This window comes from Mobula hypostoma (genome assembly GCF_963921235.1).
Source record: "Mobula hypostoma chromosome 10 unlocalized genomic scaffold, sMobHyp1.1 SUPER_10_unloc_1, whole genome shotgun sequence".
In the NCBI taxonomy this organism is placed as follows: domain Eukaryota; kingdom Metazoa; phylum Chordata; class Chondrichthyes; order Myliobatiformes; family Myliobatidae; genus Mobula; species Mobula hypostoma.
Genome location: NW_026948136.1, coordinates 171,867 through 193,808, shown reverse-complemented (window position 1 = coordinate 193,808; position 21,942 = coordinate 171,867). Strand labels below are relative to the sequence as shown.

The 21,942-nt window shown below is 63.5% G+C and overlaps 1 protein-coding gene across 1 annotated transcript in view; it reads left to right on the top strand.

The window, feature by feature from the left end:
• The first annotated feature begins 968 nt into the window (after nucleotides 1-968).
• The window catches only part of LOC134341234 (protein phosphatase 1 regulatory subunit 3E-like), a 35,469-nt gene continuing 14,495 nt past the window's right edge, over nucleotides 969-21,942 (top strand). Inside the window, exon 1 of the mRNA XM_063039082.1 lies at nucleotides 969-2,070. Coding sequence (XP_062895152.1) covers nucleotides 1,609-2,070 — 462 coding nt within the window. The 5' untranslated portion in view covers nucleotides 969-1,608. The remainder of the gene's footprint in view (nucleotides 2,071-21,942) is intronic.

Below are 21,942 nucleotides of genomic sequence, written 5' to 3'. Positions count from 1 at the left end.
ATCTTGTGAAAGTGTCTGCATTTGTAAGTGTGTGTGCGTGTATGTGTGTTGAAAAATTGTCTTGTTGAGAATGTGTGTGTGTATATTGTGAGTGAGTGTGCAGTGTGTGTGAATATGTGTGTATGCATTATGAATATGTGCTCCTATGTTGTGAGTGAGCGAGTGCAATGCATGTGTGTGGGAGCATTGTGAATGTGTGTATATTGTGAGTGAGTGTGCATTGTGTGTGTGAATATGTGTGTATGCATTATGAATATGTGCTCCTATGTTGTGAGTGAGCGAGTGCGATGCATGTGTGTGGGAGCATTGTGAATGTGTGTATGTTGTGAGTGAGTGTGCATTGTGAGTGTGAATGTGTGTGTGCATTGTGAATGTGTGTATGTTGTGAGAGAGTGTGCATTGTGAGTGTGAATGTGTGTACATTGTGAGTATGTGTGTGTGCATTGTGAGTGTGTATGTTGTGAGATTGTGCATTGTGAGTGTGAATGTGTGTACATTGTGAGTGTGAATGTGTGTGTGCATTGTGAATGTGTGTATGCTGTGAGAGAGTGGACTGTGTGTGTGAATGTGTGTGCATTGCGAGTGTGAACACGTGTGAATCGTGAATGCATTTATGTTGTGTGTGCATGCGTGTGAGCGTGTGTGTGCATTGTGAAAGTGTGACTGCACGTGTGTTGTGAATGTACGCACAGTTGTGAAATGGTGTGTGTGTGTGCTCTGAAGAGTTGTGAATTTGTATGTATGTGTGCACTGATAGTGTGCACATGGAAGTGTATGTGTGTGTGTGTGTGCATATGTGTAAATAAATGTGTAATTTGGGTGAGTGTAACATGAATGTCAGAAACCGTGAGGGCTGACACCGTCGTGGTCCAGCAGTTAAACTGGCCACAAACACAGACACACAGGGGCCCCCCTGTCTGCCTGACGGAGCGGTACCCAAGCCCTGTCCACAGCGAGCCAGGCCGCGTCCAGTAAGGCTCTGTCGTGACCTCTAGTGCGTCCTCCAGTAGCCCAGAGCCCAGCTACCGTGGAGCCCTGAGGCAAGTGCCGACACTGCCGGCTCCAGACCGGGCGAGCAGACGAAGGGGGAGTGATGTAATCTGTAGCCGTCCATTCACAGTCCTCGGCGAGAGCTAATGGGTCCCCAGAGAGAGCAGCATGATCAGGTGAAGCCTCCGGCTCAGCATCGCCGCAGATCAGCAGGGCTCGGCTGGGACGCTGGAGGCCAGAGAGGGGCTGGGAGGAAGAGACGCAGGAGGAGGCAGTGTTGAAAGTCACTTAGAGACAGAGTGATAGTTGCGGTGAAAATATCCGAGCAGGGAGACTGAGAGCGGGGGTGGGGGTCAGCGTGAGTAGCAGAGAGGGTGTGGAAGGAGAGAGAGAGAATAAGGGTAGAGGAAGGAGAGGAAAGGACTGAAATTCAGAGAGAGAGAGAGAGAGAGGTGCGGGAGTGATTGAGAGCAGAGACAGGTTTAAATTCGGTCAGAGAGTGATTGTGTGCAAAGGAGGGTGAGGGAGGGAAACAGCCAGGGCTGGGCGGCACAGATGAGAATGTAGGCCAAGTCATTGGGAAACAGGACCTGAGCAGAGACACCCCTCAACCCCACCATGTCTCGGGCCCCCCCGCCTCACGCCGACATCCCCCGCAACCTGAGCTGCATCTCGGACCTGTACGAGAAGGCCTACAGGGCCCGGCAGCCAGCCGGACCCGGGGAGGAGAGTGAGGAGGAGGGAGAGGGGGCTGGGGGCACGGAGGGCAGGGGGAGGCAGGCCGGGACCAGGTCGCGGGACAGGGGCAGGAGGGCCCGCTCGCTTCCAGCCCGCGCGGAGGCGGGTTGGGAGGAGGAAGAGGAGGAGGAAGGGGAGGGGGCCGGCAGGGGAGGCGCCCGCAGCCGCAGCCCTGATACCTGCAAGAGGGTGAGGTTCGCGGACTGTCTGGGGCTGGAGCTGGCCGCCGTCTGTCGCTACAGTCACTGGGAGGCCCCCCGCGTACCCCCGCATGTCCAGGACCAGCTGCACCGCGATGCCATCCGGCAGTTTGGGGCCGGGCGACAGGACCTGGCTTTCAAGGTGGGTGCGGGAGAGGGAGGGGGGATTGAACGTGGGGAGGAGAGAGGCGACGGGGAGAGTGGGTGTGAGGGGAGGAGGACGGTGCTGGGAGTTGGGGTTGGAGGATGGGTAGGAGAGGAGAGTGGAGGGAAGGGGAGGCGAGGTGTGTGGGAATGAGAGAGGGAGAATGATGTGGGAGAAAAGAGGAGGGGTGGGCTTCGGGGTTGAGGGTGAATGAAGGGGGAGGGAAGGGGACAAGGTTTAGAGGAGGGAGGTGATGGAGGGGGGATAGGGTGTTGGGTTGGTGTTTCAGGGTGGGGGTGAGCTGAGGGAGAGGCAGCAACATGGAATGGAGGGAAGGAGGACAAGTGTTAGAAGAGGAGGGTGCAGTTTGGAGGATTGAGGATGGGGAAGAGGGCAAGATAGTGAGCTTAGGATAGGAAGAGGGAAAGGTGGTGGGAGAGTGAGGGTGAGGGTGCTAGAAGAGGAGGAAAGGATAGGTGTGTGAGGAGAGGAGGAGGAGGGTGGTGGGCATGGTGGAAGAAGAGGGAGAGGGTGAGAACAGGAAGGGGAGGGAGAGGGATGGGAGCAAGAGAGGGAGAGGGTTGGGTGATTGAGGGTGGGGGATGGGTAGGAGGGCTGAGTGGTGGGAGAGGTAGGGTGGTGGAGGTGGGAGAGGAGGCGAGAGGTGGTAAGGGTGGGGGAATGGAGGAAAGGTGACAGGAAGTCAGAGGTGCTGGGTAGTTGAGGGTGTGAAGGGGAGGAACTGAGGGGAGAGGAGGAGAGGGTGAAGACGGGGTAGTGGAGGGAGAGGGGTTGATGAAGGCAGGGGTGGTGGGGTGGTGGGGTGGGAAGGGTTGTATGTAAGGACAGGCCGATGGATAGGAGAAAAGGGGAGAGGGAGGGAATACGAGGATGAAGATGGTGGAAAATGGAGGATTGGAGCCGGAGAACGAGGGGTGAGGAGTTGAGAGGTGTGTCGGGTGTGGAGGCAGTGAGGCACTGGGAGGAGAGGAGGGACAGTATAAGGGGGGGGTTTGAGGAGGAGGTGAGGGGGCAGGAGAGGAATCAGGCTGGAAGAGGCAGTGGGTAAGAAGGGATTGAGGAAGTGGAGGGTTGAGGGAGAGAGGTGAGGTTAGTGAGGGTGTGAGAAGGGAGGGTGTAGGAGGAAGCGGGGAGGGGAAGGATGAATGGCAGGGTGGTGGGGTGAGGCAGGGGAGGGAGGGGAAGATGAGGCTGGAGGAGGTTTGATAATGGGAGGAGAGGGTGTGGGGAGAAAAGGCCATGGGGAGGGGAAAGTGTGTTGATGAAGCTGGGAGTGGAAGAGGGGATAGGGCAGTGGATGAGGGTGGGAGAGGAGGAGTGAGGTGCAGGGAGGAAGGGATGAGTGAGGGATAAGGGCCAGGAGTATTGATGGCAGGGAAGTTGCCCCATCTCCCCCATCTTGCCCCATCTCCCCCATCTTGCCCCATCACTCCATCTTGACCTTTCACCCCATCTTGTCAGTGGGACTAGGTGAGAGTAAGTGTTGGACTAGAAGGGCCGAGATGGCCTGTTTTCGTGCTGTAATTGTAAATTGTTATATCACTCCATATCCCCTGCCCCATCTTGCCCCATCTCCCCGCCCCATCTCCTCCCATCTCCCCGCCCCATCTCCTCCCATCTCCCCGCCCCAACTCCTCCCATCTCCCCATTTTTCCCCGCCCCATCTCCCCAACTTTCCCCTCCCCATCTCCCCATCTTTCCCCTCCCCATCTCCCCATCTTTCCCCGTCCCATCTCCCCATCTTTTCCCGCGCCATCTCCCCATCTTTCCCCACCCCATCTACCCATCTCCCCCGCCCCATCTCCCCCCACCCCATCTCCCCCCACCCCATCTCTCCTCCCCATCTCCCCCCGCCCGATCTCTCCTCCCCATCTCCCCCCGCCCGATCTCTCCTCCCCATCTCCCCCCACCCGATCTCTCCTCCCCATCTCCCCCCGCCCGATCTCTCCTCCCCATCTCTCCTCCCCATCTCTCCTCCCCATCTCTCCTCCCCATCTCTCCTCCCCATCTCCCCTGCCCGATCTCTCCTCCCCATCTCTCCCGCCCGATCTCTCCTCCCCATCTCCCCCCGCCCGATCTCTCCTCCCCATCTCCCCCCGCCCGATCTCTCCTCCCCATCTCCCCCCGCCCGATCTCTCCTCCCATCTCTCCTCCCATCTCTCCTCCCCATCTCCCCCGCCTGATCTCTCCTCCCCATCTCCCCCGCCCGATCTCTCCTCCCCATCTCCCCCCGCCCGATCTCTCCTCCCCATCTCCCCCCGCCCGATCTCTCCTCCCCATCTCCCCCCCTGCCCGATCTCTCCTCCCCATCTCCCCCCCTGCCCGATCTCTCCTCCCCATCTCCCCTCCCCATCTCCCCCGCCCCACCTCCCCATCTCCTCCATCTCCCCCTGCCCCTCCCCATCGCCCCTCTCCCCATCGCCCCTCTCCCCATCTCCCCTCTCCCATCTCCCCTCTCCCCCAACTCCCTTCTCCCCAACTCTCCTCTCCCCATCTCCCCATCTCCCCACCTCCGCATCCCCATCTCCCCATCTCCCCACCTCCCCATCCCCATCCCCCCATCCCCCATCCCCCCATCCCCCCATCTCCCCATCCCCATCCCCCATCCCCCCATCCCCCATCCCCCCATCTCCCCATCCCCCATCCGCCCAACTTCCCCTCTCCCCCACCCCCCAACTTCCCCTCTCCCCCACCCCCCAACTTCCCCTCTCCCCATCCCTCCATCTTCCCCTCTCCCCATCCCTCCATCTTCCCCTCTCCCCATCCCTCCATCTTCCCCTCGTCTCCATCCCCCATCTCCCCCATCTTCCTCTCTCCCCATCCCCTTCTGCCTCATCTCCCCCATCTTCCTCTCTCCCCATCCCCTTCTGCCCCATCTCCCCCATCTTGTCGGTGGGACTAGGTGATACTAAGAGTTCTGCACGGACTAGAAGGGCCGAGGTGGCCTGTTTTCGTGCTGTAATTGTTAATTGTAATATCACCCCATCTCTCCTGCCCCATCTCCCCTGTCTTGCCCCATCTTCCCCATCTCCCCATCTTTCCCCGCCCCATCTCCCCTGACCTATCTCCGCATCTTCCCCTTCCCATCTTCCCATCTTCCCCCTCCCCATCTTACCCCATCTTCCCCATCTTCCCCTTCCCATCTTCCCCTTCCCATCTCCCCCATCTTGCCCCATCTTCCCATCTTTCCTCGCCCCATCTCCCCCTCCCCATCTCCCCCATCGCCCCATCTTTCCCCGCCCCATCTCCCCGTCTCCCCATTTTCCCCTTTCCCTCATCCCCCTTCCCCTCGCCCCATCCCCCCATCTTCCCCTCGCCCCATCCCCCATTCCCCTCGCTCCATCCCCCATTCCCCTTGCCCCATCCCCATTCCCCATCCCCCCACCCTCCATTCCCTAATCCCCCATCCCCCCACCCCCACACCCCCATTCCCCATCTTCCCCCTCCCTACCTCCCCCACCCCATCTTCCCGTCTTGCCCCATCTTCCCCATCTCCCCATCTTCCCCATCTCCCCATCTTCCCCATCTCCCCATCTCCCCATCTTCCCCATCTCCCCATCTCCCCATCTCCCCATCTTCCCCCCATCCCCCATCTCCCCCTCCCCTCATCTCCCCATTCCCCATCTCCCCATCCCTCTGCCCCATCCCCCCATCTCCCCATTCCCCATCCGCCCAACTTCCCATCCCCCATCCGCCCAACTTCCCCTCTCCCCCACCCCCCAACTTCCCCTCTCCCCATCCCTCCATCTTCCCCTCTCCCCATCCCTCCATCTTCCCCTCTCCCCATCCCTCCATCTTCCCCTCGTCTCCATCCCCCATCTCCCCCATCTTCCTCTCTCCCCATCCCCTTCTGCCTCATCTCCCCCATCTTCCTCTCTCCCCATCCCCTTCTGCCCCATCTCCCCCATCTTGTCGGTGGGACTAGGTGATACTAAGAGTTCTGCACGGACTAGAAGGGCCGAGGTGGCCTGTTTTCGTGCTGTAATTGTTAATTGTAATATCACCCCATCTCTCCTGCCCCATCTCCCCTGTCTTGCCCCATCTTCCCCATCTCCCCATCTTTCCCCGCCCCATCTCCCCTGACCTATCTCCGCATCTTCCCCTTCCCATCTTCCCATCTTCCCCCTCCCCATCTTACCCCATCTTCCCCATCTTCCCCCTTCCCATCTTCCCCTTCCCATCTCCCCCATCTTGCCCCATCTTCCCATCTTTCCTCGCCCCATCTCCCCCTCCCCATCTCCCCCATCGCCCCATCTTTCCCCGCCCCATCTCCCCGTCTCCCCATTTTCCCCTTTCCCTCATCCCCCTTCCCCTCGCCCCATCCCCCATTCCCCTCGCTCCATCCCCCATTCCCCTTGCCCCATCCCCATTCCCCATCCCCCCACCCTCCATTCCCTAATCCCCCATCCCCCCACCCCCACACCCCCATTCCCCATCTTCCCCCTCCCTACCTCCCCCACCCCATCTTCCCGTCTTGCCCCATCTTCCCCATCTCCCCATCTTCCCCATCTCCCCATCTTCCCCCTCCCCATCTTCCCCTCCCCATCTTCCCCTCCCCATCTTCCCCCGCCCCATCTTCCCCCTCCCCATCTTCCCCCGCCCCATCTTCCCCCTCCCCATCTCCCCACCCCATCTCCCCGTCTCCCCTGCCCCATCTCCCCATCTTTCCCTTTCCCTCATCCCTCATCCCCCCATCTTCCCCTCGCCTCATCCCCCATCTTCCCCTTGCCCCATCCCCCCATTCCCCATCCCCCATCCTCCATTCCCTAATCCCCCATCCCCATCCCCATCTTCCCCCTCCCTACCTCCCCAACCCCATCTCCCCCATCTTGCCCCATCTTCCCCAACTCCCCATCTTCCCCCTCCCCAACTTACCCCTCCCCATCTCCCCAATCTCCCCCTCCCCGTCTCCCCCGCCCCATCTCCCCAATCTCCCTCGCCCCATCTCCCCTGTCCCATCTCCCTATCCCCCATCCCCCACCCCCATCTCCCTCTCCTAACCTAACCACCCCATCGTCACTTGTATCATCTTCCTCCTTCCTCCATCACCCAACTTTCCCCAACCCACATCTTCCCCTTCCCCCTCCACCCTCTTTCCACTCCAACCTCCCCCTCTCTTCCTTTCACCCTCCACCCCATTCCCTTCCCCTCTGCCCTTTCCCCTTCCCCTCCGCCCCTTCCCCTTCCCCTCCACCCCTTCCCCTCTGCCCCTTTCCCTTCCCCTTCAACCCTTCCCCTCCACCCCATTCCCTTCCCCTCTGCCCTTTCCCATTCCCCTCCGCCCCTTCCCCTCTGCCCGTTCCCCTTCCCCTCCGCCAGCCCTGTCCCTTCCCCTCCGCCCCTTTCCCTTCCCCTCCGCCCCCTTTCCCTTCCCCTCCAAACCTTCCCCTTCCCCTCCGCCCCTTTCCCTTCCCCTCCAACCCTTTCCCTTTCCCTCCAAACCTTCCCCTTCCCCTCCGCCCCTTTCCCTTCCCCTCCAACCCTTTCCCTTTCCCTCCAAACCTTCCCCTTCCCCTCCGCCAGCCCTGTCCCTTCCCCTACGCCCCTTTCCCTTCCCCTCCAACCCTTTCCCTTCCCCTCCAACCCTTTCCCTTTCCCTCCAAACCTTCCCCTTCCCCTCCAACCCTTTCCCTTCCCCTCCAACCCTTTCCCTTCCCCTCCGCCCCTGTCCCTTCCCCTCCGCCCCTTTCCCTTCCCCTCCAACCCTTTCCCCTTCCCCTCCGCCCCCTTCCCCTTCCCCTCCAACCCTTTCCCCTTCCCCTCCAACCCTTCCCCTTCCCCTCCAACCCTTCCCCTTCCCCTCCAACCCTTCCCCTTCCCCTCCAACCCTTCCCCTTCCCCTCCGTCCCCTTTCCCTTCCCCTCCGCCCCTTTCCCTTTCCCTCCAAACCTTCCCCTTCCCATCTGCCCCTTTCCCTTCCCCTCCAACCCTTTCCCTTCCCCTCCAACCCTTTCCCTTCCCCTCCAACCCTTCCCCTTCCCCTCCAACCCTTCCCCTTCCCCTCCAACCCTTCCCCTTCCCCTCCGCCCCCTTCCCTTCCCCTCCAACCCTTTCCCTTCCCCTCCAACCCTTTCCCTTCCCCTCCAACCCTTTCCCTTCCCCTCCAACCCTTTCCCCTTCCCCTCCAACCCTTCCCCTCCAACCCTTCCCCTTCCCCTCCGTCCCCTTCCCCTTCCCCTCCAACACTGTCCCTTCCCCTCCAACCCTTTCCCTTCCCCTCCGCCCCTTTCCCTTTCCCTCCAAACCTTCCCCTTCCCCTCCGCCCCTTTCCCTTCCCCTCCAACCCTTCCCCTTCCCCTCCGTCCCCTTCCCCTTCCCCTCCAAACCCTGTCCCTTCCCCTCCAACCCTGTCCCTTCCCCTCCAACCCTTTCCCTTCCCCTCCGCCCCATTCCCTTTCCTTCCACACCTTCCCCTTCCCCTCCGCCCCCTTTCCCTTTCCCTCCACACCTTCCCTTTCCCCTCCGCCCCCTTTCCCTCCAAACCCTTCCCTTCCCCTCCGCCCCCTTTCCCTTCCCCTCCACCCCCTTTCCCTTTCCCTCCAAACCTTTCCCTTCCCCTCCACCCCCTTTCCCTTCCCCTCCGCCCCCTTTCCCTTTCCCTCCACACCTTCCCTTTCCCCTCCGCCCCCTTTCCCTCCAAACCCTTCCCTTCCCCTCCGCCCCCTTTCCCTTCCCCTCCACCCCCTTTCCCTTTCCCTCCAAACCTTTCCCTTCCCCTCCACCCCCTTTCCCTTCCCCTCCAACCCTTCCCCTCTGCCCCTTTCCCTTCCCCTCCACCCCCTTTCCCTTCCCCTCCAACCCTTCCCCTCTGCCCCCTTTCCCTTCCCCTCCGCCAGCTCTGTCCCTTCCCCTCCGCCCCTTTCCCTTCCCCTCCAACCCTTTCCCTTCCCCTCCAACCCTTTCCCTTCCCCTCCAACCCTTTCCCTTTCCCTCCAAACCTTCCCCTTCCCCTCCAACCCTTTCCCTTCCCCTCCAACCCTTTCCCTTCCCCTCCGCCCCTGTCCCTTCCCCTCCGCCCCTTTCCCTTCCCCTCCAACCCTTTCCCCTTCCCCTCCGCCCCCTTCCCCTTCCCCTCCAACCCTTTCCCCTTCCCCTCCAACCCTTCCCCTTCCCCTCCGTCCCCTTCCCCTCCAACCCTTCCCCTTCCCCTCCAACCCTTCCCCTTCCCCTCCGTCCCCTTTCCCTTCCCCTCCGCCCCTTTCCCTTTCCCTCCAAACCTTCCCCTTCCCATCTGCCCCTTTCCCTTCCCCTCCAACCCTTTCCCCTTCCCCTCCAACCCTTTCCCCTTCCCCTCCAACCCTTCCCCTTCCCCTCCGTCCCCTTCCCCTTCCCCTCCAACCCTGTCCCTTCCCCTCTGCCCCTTTCCCTTCCCCTCCAACCCTTTCCCTTCCCCTCCAACCCTTTCCCCTTCCCCTCCAACCCTTCCCCTCCAACCCTTCCCCTTCCCCTCCGTCCCCTTCCCCTTCCCCTCCAACACTGTCCCTTCCCCTCCAACCCTTTCCCTTCCCCTCCGCCCCTTTCCCTTTCCCTCCAAACCTTCCCCTTCCCCTCCGCCCCTTTCCCTTCCCCTCCAACCCTTCCCCTTCCCCTCCGTCCCCTTCCCCTTCCCCTCCAACCCTGTCCCTTCCCCTCCAACCCTGTCCCTTCCCCTCCAACCCTTTCCCTTCCCCTCCGCCCCATTCCCTTTCCTTCCACACCTTCCCCTTCCCCTCCGCCCCCTTTCCCTTTCCCTCCACACCTTCCCTTTCCCCTCCGCCCCCTTTCCCTCCAAACCCTTGCCTACCCCTCCGCCCCCTTTCCCTTCCCCTCCACCCCCTTTCCCTTTCCCTCCAAACCTTTCCCTTCCCCTCCACCCCCTTTCCCTTCCCCTCCAACCCTTCCCCTCTGCCCCTTTCCCTTCCCCTCCACCCCCTTTCCCTTCCCCTCCAACCCTTCCCCTCTGCCCCCTTTCCCTTCCCCTCCGCCAGCTCTGTCCCTTCCCCTCCGCCCCTTTCCCTTCCCCTCCGCCCCTTTCCCTTCCCCTCCAACCCTTTCCCTTCCCCTCCAACCCTTTCCCCTCCCCTCCAACCCTTTCCCCTCCCCTCCAACCCTTTCCCCTCCCCTCCAACCCTTCCCCTTCCCCTCCAACCCTTCCCCTTCCCCTCCGCCCCCTTCCACCCCGCCCCTTTCCCTTCCCCACCGCCCCCTTTCCCTTCCCCTCCACCCTCTCTCCCTTCCCCTCCACCCTCTCTCCCTTCCCCTCCGCCCCCTTTCCCTTCCCCTCGGCCCCTTTCCCTCCAAACCTTCCCTTTCCCCTCCGCCCCCTTTCCCTTCCCCTCCAACCCTTTCCCCTCCCCTCCAACCCTTTCCCCTCCCCTCCAACCCTTTCCCCTCCCCTCCAACCCTTTCCCCTCCCCTCCAACCCTTCCCCTTCCCCTCCAACCCTTCCCCTTCCCCTCCGCCCCCTTCCACCCCGCCCCTTTCCCTTCCCCACCGCCCCCTTTCCCTTCCCCTCCACCCTCTCTCCCTTCCCCTCCACCCTCTCTCCCTTCCCCTCCGCCCCCTTTCCCTTCCCCTCCAACCCTTTCCCTTCCCCTCCAACCCTTTCCCCTCCCCTCCAACCCTTTCCCCTCCCCTCCAACCCTTTCCCCTCCCCTCCAACCCTTCCCCTTCCCCTCCAACCCTTCCCCTTCCCCTCCGCCCCCTTCCACCCCGCCCCTTTCCCTTCCCCACCGCCCCCTTTCCCTTCCCCTCCACCCTCTCTCCCTTCCCCTCCGCCCCCTTTCCCTTCCCCTCGGCCCCTTTCCCTCCAAACCTTCCCTTTCCCCTCCGCCCCCTTTCCCCTCCCCTCCAACCCTTTCCCCTCCCCTCCAACCCTTCCCCTTCCCCTCCAACCCTTCCCCTTCCCCTCCGCCCCCTTCCACCCCGCCCCTTTCCCTTCCCCACCGCCCCCTTTCCCTTCCCCTCCACCCTCTCTCCCTTCCCCTCCACCCTCTCTCCCTTCCCCCCCGCCCCCTTTCCCTTCCCCTCGGCCCCTTTCCCTCCAAACCTTCCCTTTCCCCTCCGCCCCCTTTCCCTCCAAACCTTTCCCTTCCCCTCCGCCAGCCCTGTCCCTTCCCCTCCGCCCCTTTCCCTTCCCCTCCAACCCTTTCCCTTCCCCTCCAACCCTTTCCCTTCCCCTCCAACCCTTTCCCTTCCCCTCCAACCCTTTCCCTTTCCCTCCAAACCTTCCCCTTTCCCTTCCCCTCCAACCCTTTCCCTTCCCCTCCGCCCCTGTCCCTTCCCCTCCGCCCCTTTCCCTTCCCCTCCGCCCCTTTCCCCTTCCCCTCCGCCCCTTCCCCTTCCCCTCCGCCCCCTTCCCCTTCCCCTTCCCCTCCAACCCTTTCCCCTTCCCCTCCAACCCTTCCCCTTCCCCTCCGTCCCCTTCCCCTCCAACCCTTCCCCTTCCCCTCCAACCCTTCCCCTTCCCCTCCGTCCCCTTTCCCTTCCCCTCCGCCCCTTTCCCTTTCCCTCCAAACCTTCCCCTTCCCATCTGCCCCTTTCCCTTCCCCTCCAACCCTTTCCCTTCCCCTCCAACCCTTTCCCCTTCCCCTCCAACCCTTCCCCTTCCCCTCCGTCCCCTTCCCCTTCCCCTCCAACCCTTTCCCTTCCCCTCCGCCCCTTTCCCTTTCCCTCCAAACCTTCCCCTTCCCATCTGCCCCTTTCCCTTCCCCTCCAACCCTTCCCCTTCCCCTCCGTCCCCTTCCCCTTCCCCTCCAACCCTGTCCCTTCCCCTCCAACCCTGCCCCTTTCCCTTCCCCTCCACCCCCTTTCCCTTCCCCTCCAACCCTTCCCCTCTGCCCCCTTTCCCTTCCCCTCCGCCAGCTCTGCCCCCCCTTCCCCTTTCCCTTCCCCTCCAACCTTCCCTTCCCCTCCAACCCTTCCCCTCCCCCTTCCCCCCCTCCAACCCTTTCCCCTTCCCCTTCCCTCCAACCCTTCCCCTTCCCCTCCGTCCCCTTCCCCTTCCCCTCCAACCCTTTCCCTTCCCCTCCGCCCCTTTCCCTTTCCCTCCAAACCTTCCCCTTCCCCTCCGCCCCTTTCCCTTCCCCTCCAACCCTTCCCCTTCCCCTCCGTCCCCTTCCCCTTCCCCTCCAACCCTGTCCCTTCCCCTCCAACCCTGTCCCTTCCCCTCCAACCCTTTCCCTTCCCCTCCGCCCCTTCCCCTTCCCCTCCGCCCCTTTCCCTTTCCCTCCAAACCTTCCCCTTCCCATCTGCCCCTTTCCCTTCCCCTCCAACCCTTTCCCTTCCCCTCCAACCCTTTCCCCTTCCCCTCCAACCCTTCCCCTTCCCCTCCGTCCCCTTCCCCTTCCCCTCCAACCCTTTCCCTTCCCCTCCGCCCCTTTCCCTTTCCCTCCAAACCTTCCCCTTCCCCTCCGCCCCTTTCCCTTTCCCTCCAACCCTTCCCCTTCCCCTCCGCCCCCTTCCCCTTCCCCTCCAACCCTGTCCCTTCCCCTCCAACCCTGTCCCTTCCCCTCCAACCCTTTCCCTTCCCCTCCGTCCCCTTCCCCTTCCCCTCCAACCCTGTCCCTTCCCCTCCAACCCTGTCCCTTCCCCTCCAACCCTTTCCCTTCCCCTCCGCCCCCTTCCCCTTCCCCTCCAACCATGTCCCTTCCCCTCCAACCCTGTCCCTTCCCCTCCAACCCTTCCCCTTCCCCTCCAACCCTGTCCCTTCCCCTCCAACCCTTTCCCTTCCCCTCCGCCCCCTTCCCCTTCCCCTCCGCCCCATTCCCTTTCCTTCCACACCTTCCCCTTCCCCTCCGCCCCCTTTCCCTTTCCCTCCACACCTTCCCTTTCCCCTCCGCCCCCTTTCCCTCCAAACCCTTCCCTTCCCCTCCGCCCCCTTTCCCTTCCCCTCCACCCCCTTTCCCTTTCCCTCCAAACCTTCCCCTTCCCCTCGGCCTCTTTCCCTCCAAACCTTCCCTTTCCCCTCCGCCCCCTTTCCCTCCAAACCTTTCCCTTCCCCTCCGCCAGCCCTGTCCCTTCCCCTCCGCCCCTTTCCCCTCCCCTCCACCACCTTCCCCTTCCCCTCCGCCCCTTTCCCTTTCCCTCCAAACCTTCCCCTTTCCCCTCCGCCCCCTTTCCCTCCAAACCTTTCCCTTACCCTCCGCCAGCCCTGTCCCTTCCCCTCCGCCCCCTTTCCCTTCCCCTCCAAACCTTCCCCTTCCCCTCCGCCCCTTTCCCTTCCCCTCCAACCCTTTCCCTTTCCCTCCAAACCTTCCCCTTCCCCTCCGCCCCTTTCCCTTCCCCTCCAACCCTTTCCCTTTCCCTCCAAACCTTCCCCTTCCCCTCCGCCAGCCCTGTCCCTTCCCCTCCGCCCCTTTCCCTTCCCCTCCAACCCTTTCCCTTCCCCTCCAACCCTTTCCCTTTCCCTCCAAACCTTCCCCTTCCCCTCCAACCCTTTCCCTTCCCCTCCAACCCTTTCCCTTCCCCTCCGCCCCTGTCCCTTCCCCTCCGCCCCTTTCCCTTCCCCTCCAACCCTTTCCCCTTCCCCTCCGCCCCCTTCCCCTTCCCCTCCAACCCTTTCCCCTTCCCCTCCAACCCTTCCCCTTCCCCTCCAACCCTTCCCCTTCCCCTCCAACCCTTCCCCTTCCCCTCCAACCCTTCCCCTTCCCCTCCGTCCCCTTTCCCTTCCCCTCCGCCCCTTTCCCTTTCCCTCCAAACCTTCCCCTTCCCATCTGCCCCTTTCCCTTCCCCTCCAACCCTTTCCCTTCCCCTCCAACCCTTTCCCCTTCCCCTCCAACCCTTCCCCTTCCCCTCCAACCCTGTCCCTTCCCCTCTGCCCCTTTCCCTTCCCCTCCAACCCTTTCCCTTCCCCTCCAACCCTTTCCCCTTCCCCTCCAACCCTTCCCCTCCAACCCTTCCCCTTCCCCTCCGTCCCCTTCCCCTTCCCCTCCAACACTGTCCCTTCCCCTCCAACCCTTTCCCTTCCCCTCCGCCCCTTTCCCTTTCCCTCCAACCCTTTCCCTTCCCCTCCGCCCCTTTCCCTTCCCCTCCAACCCTTCCCCTTCCCCTCCGTCCCCTTCCCCTTCCCCTCCAACCCTGTCCCTTCCCCTCCAACCCTGTCCCTTCCCCTCCAACCCTTTCCCTTCCCCTCCGCCCCATTCCCTTTCCTTCCACACCTTCCCCTTCCCCTCCGCCCCCTTTCCCTTTCCCTCCACACCTTCCCTTTCCCCTCCGCCCCCTTTCCCTCCAAACCCTTCCCTTCCCCTCCGCCCCCTTTCCCTTCCCCTCCACCCCCTTTCCCTTTCCCTCCAAACCTTTCCCTTCCCCTCCACCCCCTTTCCCTTCCCCTCCGCCCCCTTTCCCTTTCCCTCCACACCTTCCCTTTCCCCTCCGCCCCCTTTCCCTCCAAACCCTTCCCTTCCCCTCCGCCCCCTTTCCCTTCCCCTCCACCCCCTTTCCCTTTCCCTCCAAACCTTTCCCTTCCCCTCCACCCCCTTTCCCTTCCCCTCCAACCCTTCCCCTCTGCCCCTTTCCCTTCCCCTCCACCCCCTTTCCCTTCCCCTCCAACCCTTCCCCTCTGCCCCCTTTCCCTTCCCCTCCGCCAGCTCTGTCCCTTCCCCTCCGCCCCTTTCCCTTCCCCTCCGCCCCTTTCCCTTCCCCTCCAACCCTTTCCCTTCCCCTCCAACCCTTTCCCTTTCCCTCCAAACCTTCCCCTTCCCCTCCAACCCTTTCCCTTCCCCTCCAACCCTTTCCCTTCCCCTCCGCCCCTGTCCCTTCCCCTCCGCCCCTTTCCCTTCCCCTCCAACCCTTTCCCCTTCCCCTCCGCCCCCTTCCCCTTCCCCTCCAACCCTTTCCCCTTCCCCTCCAACCCTTCCCCTTCCCCTCCGTCCCCTTCCCCTCCAACCCTTCCCCTTCCCCTCCAACCCTTCCCCTTCCCCTCCGTCCCCTTTCCCTTCCCCTCCGCCCCTTTCCCTTTCCCTCCAAACCTTCCCCTTCCCATCTGCCCCTTTCCCTTCCCCTCCAACCCTTTCCCTTCCCCTCCAACCCTTTCCCCTTCCCCTCCAACCCTTCCCCTTCCCCTCCGTCCCCTTCCCCTTCCCCTCCAACCCTGTCCCTTCCCCTCTGCCCCTTTCCCTTCCCCTCCAACCCTTTCCCTTCCCCTCCAACCCTTTCCCCTTCCCCTCCAACCCTTCCCCTCCAACCCTTCCCCTTCCCCTCCGTCCCCTTCCCCTTCCCCTCCAACACTGTCCCTTCCCCTCCAACCCTTTCCCTTCCCCTCCGCCCCTTTCCCTTTCCCTCCAAACCTTCCCCTTCCCCTCCGCCCCTTTCCCTTCCCCTCCAACCCTTCCCCTTCCCCTCCGTCCCCTTCCCCTTCCCCTCCAACCCTGTCCCTTCCCCTCCAACCCTTTCCCTTCCCCTCCGCCCCATTCCCTTTCCTTCCACACCTTCCCCTTCCCCTCCGCCCCCTTTCCCTTTCCCTCCACACCTTCCCTTTCCCCTCCGCCCCCTTTCCCTCCAAACCCTTCCCTTCCCCTCCGCCCCCTTTCCCTTCCCCTCCACCCCCTTTCCCTTTCCCTCCAAACCTTTCCCTTCCCCTCCACCCCCTTTCCCTTCCCCTCCAACCCTTCCCCTCTGCCCCTTTCCCTTCCCCTCCACCCCCTTTCCCTTCCCCTCCAACCCTTCCCCTCTGCCCCCTTTCCCTTCCCCTCCGCCAGCTCTGTCCCTTCCCCTCCGCCCCTTTCCCTTCCCCTCCGCCCCTTTCCCTTCCCCTCCAACCCTTTCCCTTCCCCTCCAACCCTTTCCCCTCCCCTCCAACCCTTTCCCCTCCCCTCCAACCCTTTCCCCTCCCCTCCAACCCTTCCCCTTCCCCTCCAACCCTTCCCCTTCCCCTCCGCCCCCTTCCACCCCGCCCCTTTCCCTTCCCCACCGCCCCCTTTCCCTTCCCCTCCACCCTCTCTCCCTTCCCCTCCACCCTCTCTCCCTTCCCCTCCGCCCCCTTTCCCTTCCCCTCGGCCCCTTTCCCTCCAAACCTTCCCTTTCCCCTCCGCCCCCTTTCCCTTCCCCTCCAACCCTTTCCCCTCCCCTCCAACCCTTTCCCCTCCCCTCCAACCCTTTCCCCTCCCCTCCAACCCTTTCCCCTCCCCTCCAACCCTTCCCCTTCCCCTCCAACCCTTCCCCTTCCCCTCCGCCCCCTTCCACCCCGCCCCTTTCCCTTCCCCACCGCCCCCTTTCCCTTCCCCTCCACCCTCTCTCCCTTCCCCTCCGCCCCCTTTCCCTTCCCCTCGGCCCCTTTCCCTCCAAACCTTCCCTTTCCCCTCCGCCCCCTTTCCCCTCCCCTCCAACCCTTTCCCCTCCCCTCCAACCCTTCCCCTTCCCCTCCAACCCTTCCCCTTCCCCTCCGCCCCCTTCCACCCCGCCCCTTTCCCTTCCCCACCGCCCCCTTTCCCTTCCCCTCCACCCTCTCTCCCTTCCCCTCCACCCTCTCTCCCTTCCCCCCCGCCCCCTTTCCCTTCCCCTCGGCCCCTTTCCCTCCAAACCTTCCCTTTCCCCTCCGCCCCCTTTCCCTCCAAACCTTTCCCTTCCCCTCCGCCAGCCCTGTCCCTTCCCCTCCGCCCCTTTCCCTTCCCCTCCAACCCTTTCCCTTCCCCTCCAACCCTTTCCCTTCCCCTCCAACCCTTTCCCTTCCCCTCCAACCCTTTCCCTTTCCCTCCAAACCTTCCCCTTTCCCTTCCCCTCCAACCCTTTCCCTTCCCCTCCGCCCCTGTCCCTTCCCCTCCGCCCCTTTCCCTTCCCCTCCGCCCCTTTCCCCTTCCCCTCCGCCCCCTTCCCCTTCCCCTCCGCCCCCTTCCCCTTCCCCTCCAACCCTTTCCCCTTCCCCTCCAACCCTTCCCCTTCCCCTCCGTCCCCTTCCCCTCCAACCCTTCCCCTTCCCCTCCAACCCTTCCCCTTCCCCTCCGTCCCCTTTCCCTTCCCCTCCGCCCCTTTCCCTTTCCCTCCAAACCTTCCCCTTCCCATCTGCCCCTTTCCCTTCCCCTCCAACCCTTTCCCTTCCCCTCCAACCCTTTCCCCTTCCCCTCCAACCCTTCCCCTTCCCCTCCGTCCCCTTCCCCTTCCCCTCCAACCCTGTCCCTTCCCCTCTGCCCCTTTCCCTTCCCCTCCAACCCTTTCCCTTCCCCTCCAACCCTTTCCCCTTCCCCTCCAACCCTTCCCCTTCCCCTCCGTCCCCTTCCCCTTCCCCTCCAACCCTTTCCCTTCCCCTCCGCCCCTTTCCCTTTCCCTCCAAACCTTCCCCTTCCCCTCCGCCCCTTTCCCTTCCCCTCCAACCCTTCCCCTTCCCCTCCGTCCCCTTCCCCTTCCCCTCCAACCCTGTCCCTTCCCCTCCAACCCTGTCCCTTCCCCTCCAACCCTTTCCCTTCCCCTCCGCCCCTTCCCCTTTCCCTCCGCCCCTTTCCCTTCCCCTCCAACCCTTCCCCTTCTTCCCCTCCGTCCCCTTCCCCTTCCCCTCCAACCATGTCCCTTCCCCTCCAACCCTGTCCCTTCCCCTCCAACCCTTTCCCTTCCCCTCCGCCCCCTTCCCCTTCCCCTCCGCCCCATTCCCTTTCCTTCCACACCTTCCCCTTCCCCTCCGCCCCCTTTCCCTTTCCCTCCACACCTTCCCTTTCCCCTCCGCCCCCTTTCCCTCCAAACCCTTCCCTTCCCCTCCGCCCCCTTTCCCTTCCCCTCCACCCCCTTTCCCTTTCCCTCCAAACCTTTCCCTTCCCCTCCACCCCCTTTCCCTTCCCCTCCAACCCTTCCCCTCTGCCCCTTTCCCTTCCCCTCCACCCCCTTTCCCTTCCCCTCCAACCCTTCCCCTCTGCCCCCTTTCCCTTCCCCTCCGCCAGCTCTGTTCCCTTCCCCTCCCCCTTTCCCTTCCCCTCCGCCCCTTTCCCTTCCCCTCCCCCTCTCCCTCCCCCTTCCCCTCCCCCCTTCCCTTCCCCTCCAACCCTTCCCCTCTGCCCCTTTCCCTTCCCCTCCACCCCCTTTCCCTTCCCCTCCAACCCTTCCCCTCTGCCCCCTTTCCCTTCCCCTCCGCCAGCTCTGTCCCTTCCCCTCCGCCCCTTTCCCTTCCCCTCTGCCCCTTTCCCTTCCCCTCCAACCCTTTCCCTTCCCCTCCAACCCTTTCCCCTCCCCTCCAACCCTTTCCCCTCCCCTCCAACCCTTCCCCTTCCCCTCCAACCCTTCCCCTTCCCCTCCGCCCCCTTTCCCTTCCCCTCCGCCCCTTTCCCTTTCCCTCCAAACCTTCCCCTTCCCATCTGCCCCTTTCCCTTCCCCTCCAACCCTTTCCCTTCCCCTCCAACCCTTTCCCCTTCCCCTCCAACCCTTCCCCTTCCCCTCCGTCCCCTTCCCCTTCCCCTCCAACCCTGTCCCTTCCCCTCTGCCCCTTTCCCTTCCCCTCCAACCCTTTCCCTTCCCCTCCAACCCTTTCCCCTTCCCCTCCAACCCTTCCCCTTCCCCTCCGTCCCCTTCCCCTTCCCCTCCAACCCTTTCCCTTCCCCTCCGCCCCTTTCCCTTTCCCTCCAAACCTTCCCCTTCCCCTCCGCCCCTTTCCCTTCCCCTCCAACCCTTCCCCTTCCCCTCCGTCCCCTTCCCCTTCCCCTCCAACCCTGTCCCTTCCCCTCCAACCCTGTCCCTTCCCCTCCAACCCTTTCCCTTCCCCTCCGCCCCTTCCCCTTTCCCTCCGCCCCTTTCCCTTCCCCTCCAACCCTTCCCCTTCCCCTCCGTCCCCTTCCCCTTCCCCTCCAACCATGTCCCTTCCCCTCCAACCCTGTCCCTTCCCCTCCAACCCTTTCCCTTCCCCTCCGCCCCCTTCCCCTTCCCCTCCGCCCCATTCCCTTTCCTTCCACACCTTCCCCTTCCCCTCCGCCCCCTTTCCCTTTCCCTCCACACCTTCCCTTTCCCCTCCGCCCCCTTTCCCTCCAAACCCTTCCCTTCCCCTCCGCCCCCTTTCCCTTCCCCTCCACCCCCTTTCCCTTTCCCTCCAAACCTTTCCCTTCCCCTCCACCCCCTTTCCCTTCCCCTCCAACCCTTCCCCTCTGCCCCTTTCCCTTCCCCTCCACCCCCTTTCCCTTCCCCTCCAACCCTTCCCCTCTGCCCCCTTTCCCTTCCCCTCCGCCAGCTCTGTCCCTTCCCCTCCGCCCCTTTCCCTTCCCCTCCGCCCCTTTCCCTTCCCCTCCAACCCTTTCCCTTCCCCTCCAACCCTTTCCCCTCCCCTCCAACCCTTTCCCCTCCCCTCCAACCCTTCCCCTTCCCCTCCAACCCTTCCCCTTCCCCTCCGCCCCCTTTCCCTTCCCCTCCGCCCCCTTCCACCCCGCCCCTTTCCCTTTCCCACCGCCCCCTTTCCCTTCCCCTCCACCCTCTCTCCCTTCCCCTCCACCCTCTCTCCCTTCCCCTCCGCCCCCTTTCCCTTCCCCTCGGCCCCTTTCCCTCCAAACCTTCCCTTTCCCCTCCGCCCCCTTTCCCTCCAAACCTTTCCCTTCCCCTCCGCCAGCCCTGTCCCTTCCCCTCCGCCCCTTTCCCTTCCCCTTCAACCCTTTCCCCTCCCCTCCAGCCCTTTCCCTTCCCCTCCACCCCCTTTGCCTTCCCCTCCGCCCCCTTCCCCTTCCCCTCCGCCCCCTTCCCCTTCCCCTCCAACCCTTCCCCTTCCCCTCCAACCCTTCCCCTTCCCCTCCGCCCCCTTTCCCTTCCCCTCCGCCCCCTTCCCCTCCGCCCCCTTTCCCTTCCCCTCCACCCCCTTCTCTTTCCCTCCGCCCCCTTCACCTTACCCTCCGCCCCTTTCCCTTCCCCTCCACCCCCTTTCCCTTCCCCTCCAAACCTTTCCCTTCCCCTCCAAACCTTCCCCTTCCCCTCCGCCCCCTTTCCCTTCCCCTCCAAACCTTCCCCTTCCCCTCCGCCCCCTTTCCCTTTCCCTCCACACCTTCCCCTTCCCCTCGGCCTCTTTCCCTCCAAACCTTCCCTTTCCCCTCCGCCCCCTTTCCCTCCAAACCTTTCCCTTCCCCTCCGCCAGCCCTGTCCCTTCCCCTCCGCCCCTTTCCCCTCCCCTCCAACCCTTTCCCTTCCCCTCCAACCCTTTCCCTTCCCCTCCACCACCTTCCCCTTCCCCTCCGCCCCTTTCCCTTTCCCTCCAAACCTTCCCTTTCCCCTCCGCCCCCTTTCCCTCCAAACCTTTCCCTTACCCTCCGCCAGCCCTGTCCCTTCCCCTCCGCCCCTTTCCCTTCCCCTCCAACCCTTTCCCTTCCCCTCCAACCCTTTCCCTTCCCCTCCAACCCTTCCCCTTCCCCTCCAACCCTTCCCCTTCCCCTCCAACCCTTTCCCTTCCCCTCCAACCCTTTCCCTTCCCCTCCGCCCCCTTCCACCCTGCCCCTTTCCCTTTCCCACCGCCCCCTTTCCCTTCCCCTCCGTCCCCTTCCCTTCCCCTCCACCCTCTCTCCCTTCCCCTCCAACCCTTCTCCTTCCCCTCTGCCCCCGTCCCCTTCCCCTCTGCCCCCTTCCCCTTCCCCTCTGCCCCCTTCCCCTTCCCCTCTGCCCCTTTCCCTTCCCCTCCACCCTCTGTCCCTTCCCCTCCACCCTCTCTCCCTTCCCCCACCCCCTTTCCCTTCCCCTCCAACCCTTCCCCTCCGCCCCTTTCCCTTCCCCTCCAACCCATCTCCTTCCCCTCTGCCCCCTTCCCCTTCCCCTCTGCCCCCTTCCCCTTCCCCTCTGCCCCTTTCCCTTCCCCTCCACCCTCTCTCCCTTCCCCTCCACCCTCTCTCCCTTCCCCTCCACCCTCTCTCCCTTTCCCTTCCCCTCCAACCCTTCCCCTCCGCCCCTTTCCCTTCCCCTCCACCCTTTTTCCCTTCCCCTCCGACCCTTCCCCTTCCCCTCTGCCTCCTTTCCCTTTCCCTCCAAACCTTTCCCTTCCCCTCCGCCAACCCTGTCCCTTACCCACCGCCCCTTCCCCTCTGCCCCCTTCCCCTTCCCCTCTGCCCCTTTCCCTTCCCCTCCACCCTCTCTCCCTTCCCCTCCACCCTCTCTCCCTTCCCCCACCCCCTTTCCCTTCCCCTCCAACCCTTCCCCTCCGCCCCTTTCCCTTCCCCTCCACCCTTTTTCCCTTCCCCTCCGACCCTTCCCCTTCCCCTCTGCCTCCTTTCCCTTTCCCTCCAAACCTTTCCCTTCCCCTCCGCCAACCCTGTCCCTTACCCACCGCCCCTTCCCCTCCAACCCTTTCCCTTCCCCTCCGCCCCCTTCCCCTCCAACCCTTCCCCTTTCCCTCCGCCAGCCCTGTCCCTTCCCCTCCGCCCCTTTCCCTTCCCCTCCTACCCTTTCCTTTCCCCTCCACCCCCTTTCCCTTCCCCTCCGCCCCCTTCCCCTTCGCCTTTTCCCCTTCCCCTCCAACCCTTCCCCCCCTCCACCCCCTTCCCTCTTCTTCCACTCTCCACGTTGCCTTCCTGTCCCTTCTCCCCATCCCCTCTTCTCCTCCCTCCTCTTCTCCTTTCCCCTTTCTCCCCCTCCCCTCATCTCCTTCTATGAAATGAGGAAACTTGAAACCAGGAAGAACACCAGGATGTTCACTTTTGTCCCTTTCTGTGTGAGCCACACCTCCTTACTTATGACCCAGACTGAGGCCACTCACCCCGTCAAGAGCTATGCTTTCCCCCAGAAATCGCCTCTGTAACCCATTTCCCTCTGTATTCCCCACACCCTCAGAGGACAACTCAGAGGCCGATGATGACCAAGACCCTGGAGAACACACAGAATCACAGGGAGAACATGCAAACTCCACACAGACAGGCAGGATTGCACCGGGGTCTCTGGTGCTGCGAGATGGTGGGGTAACCACTGTCCTGAACTTCCTCCTGACCCCCAGCACCG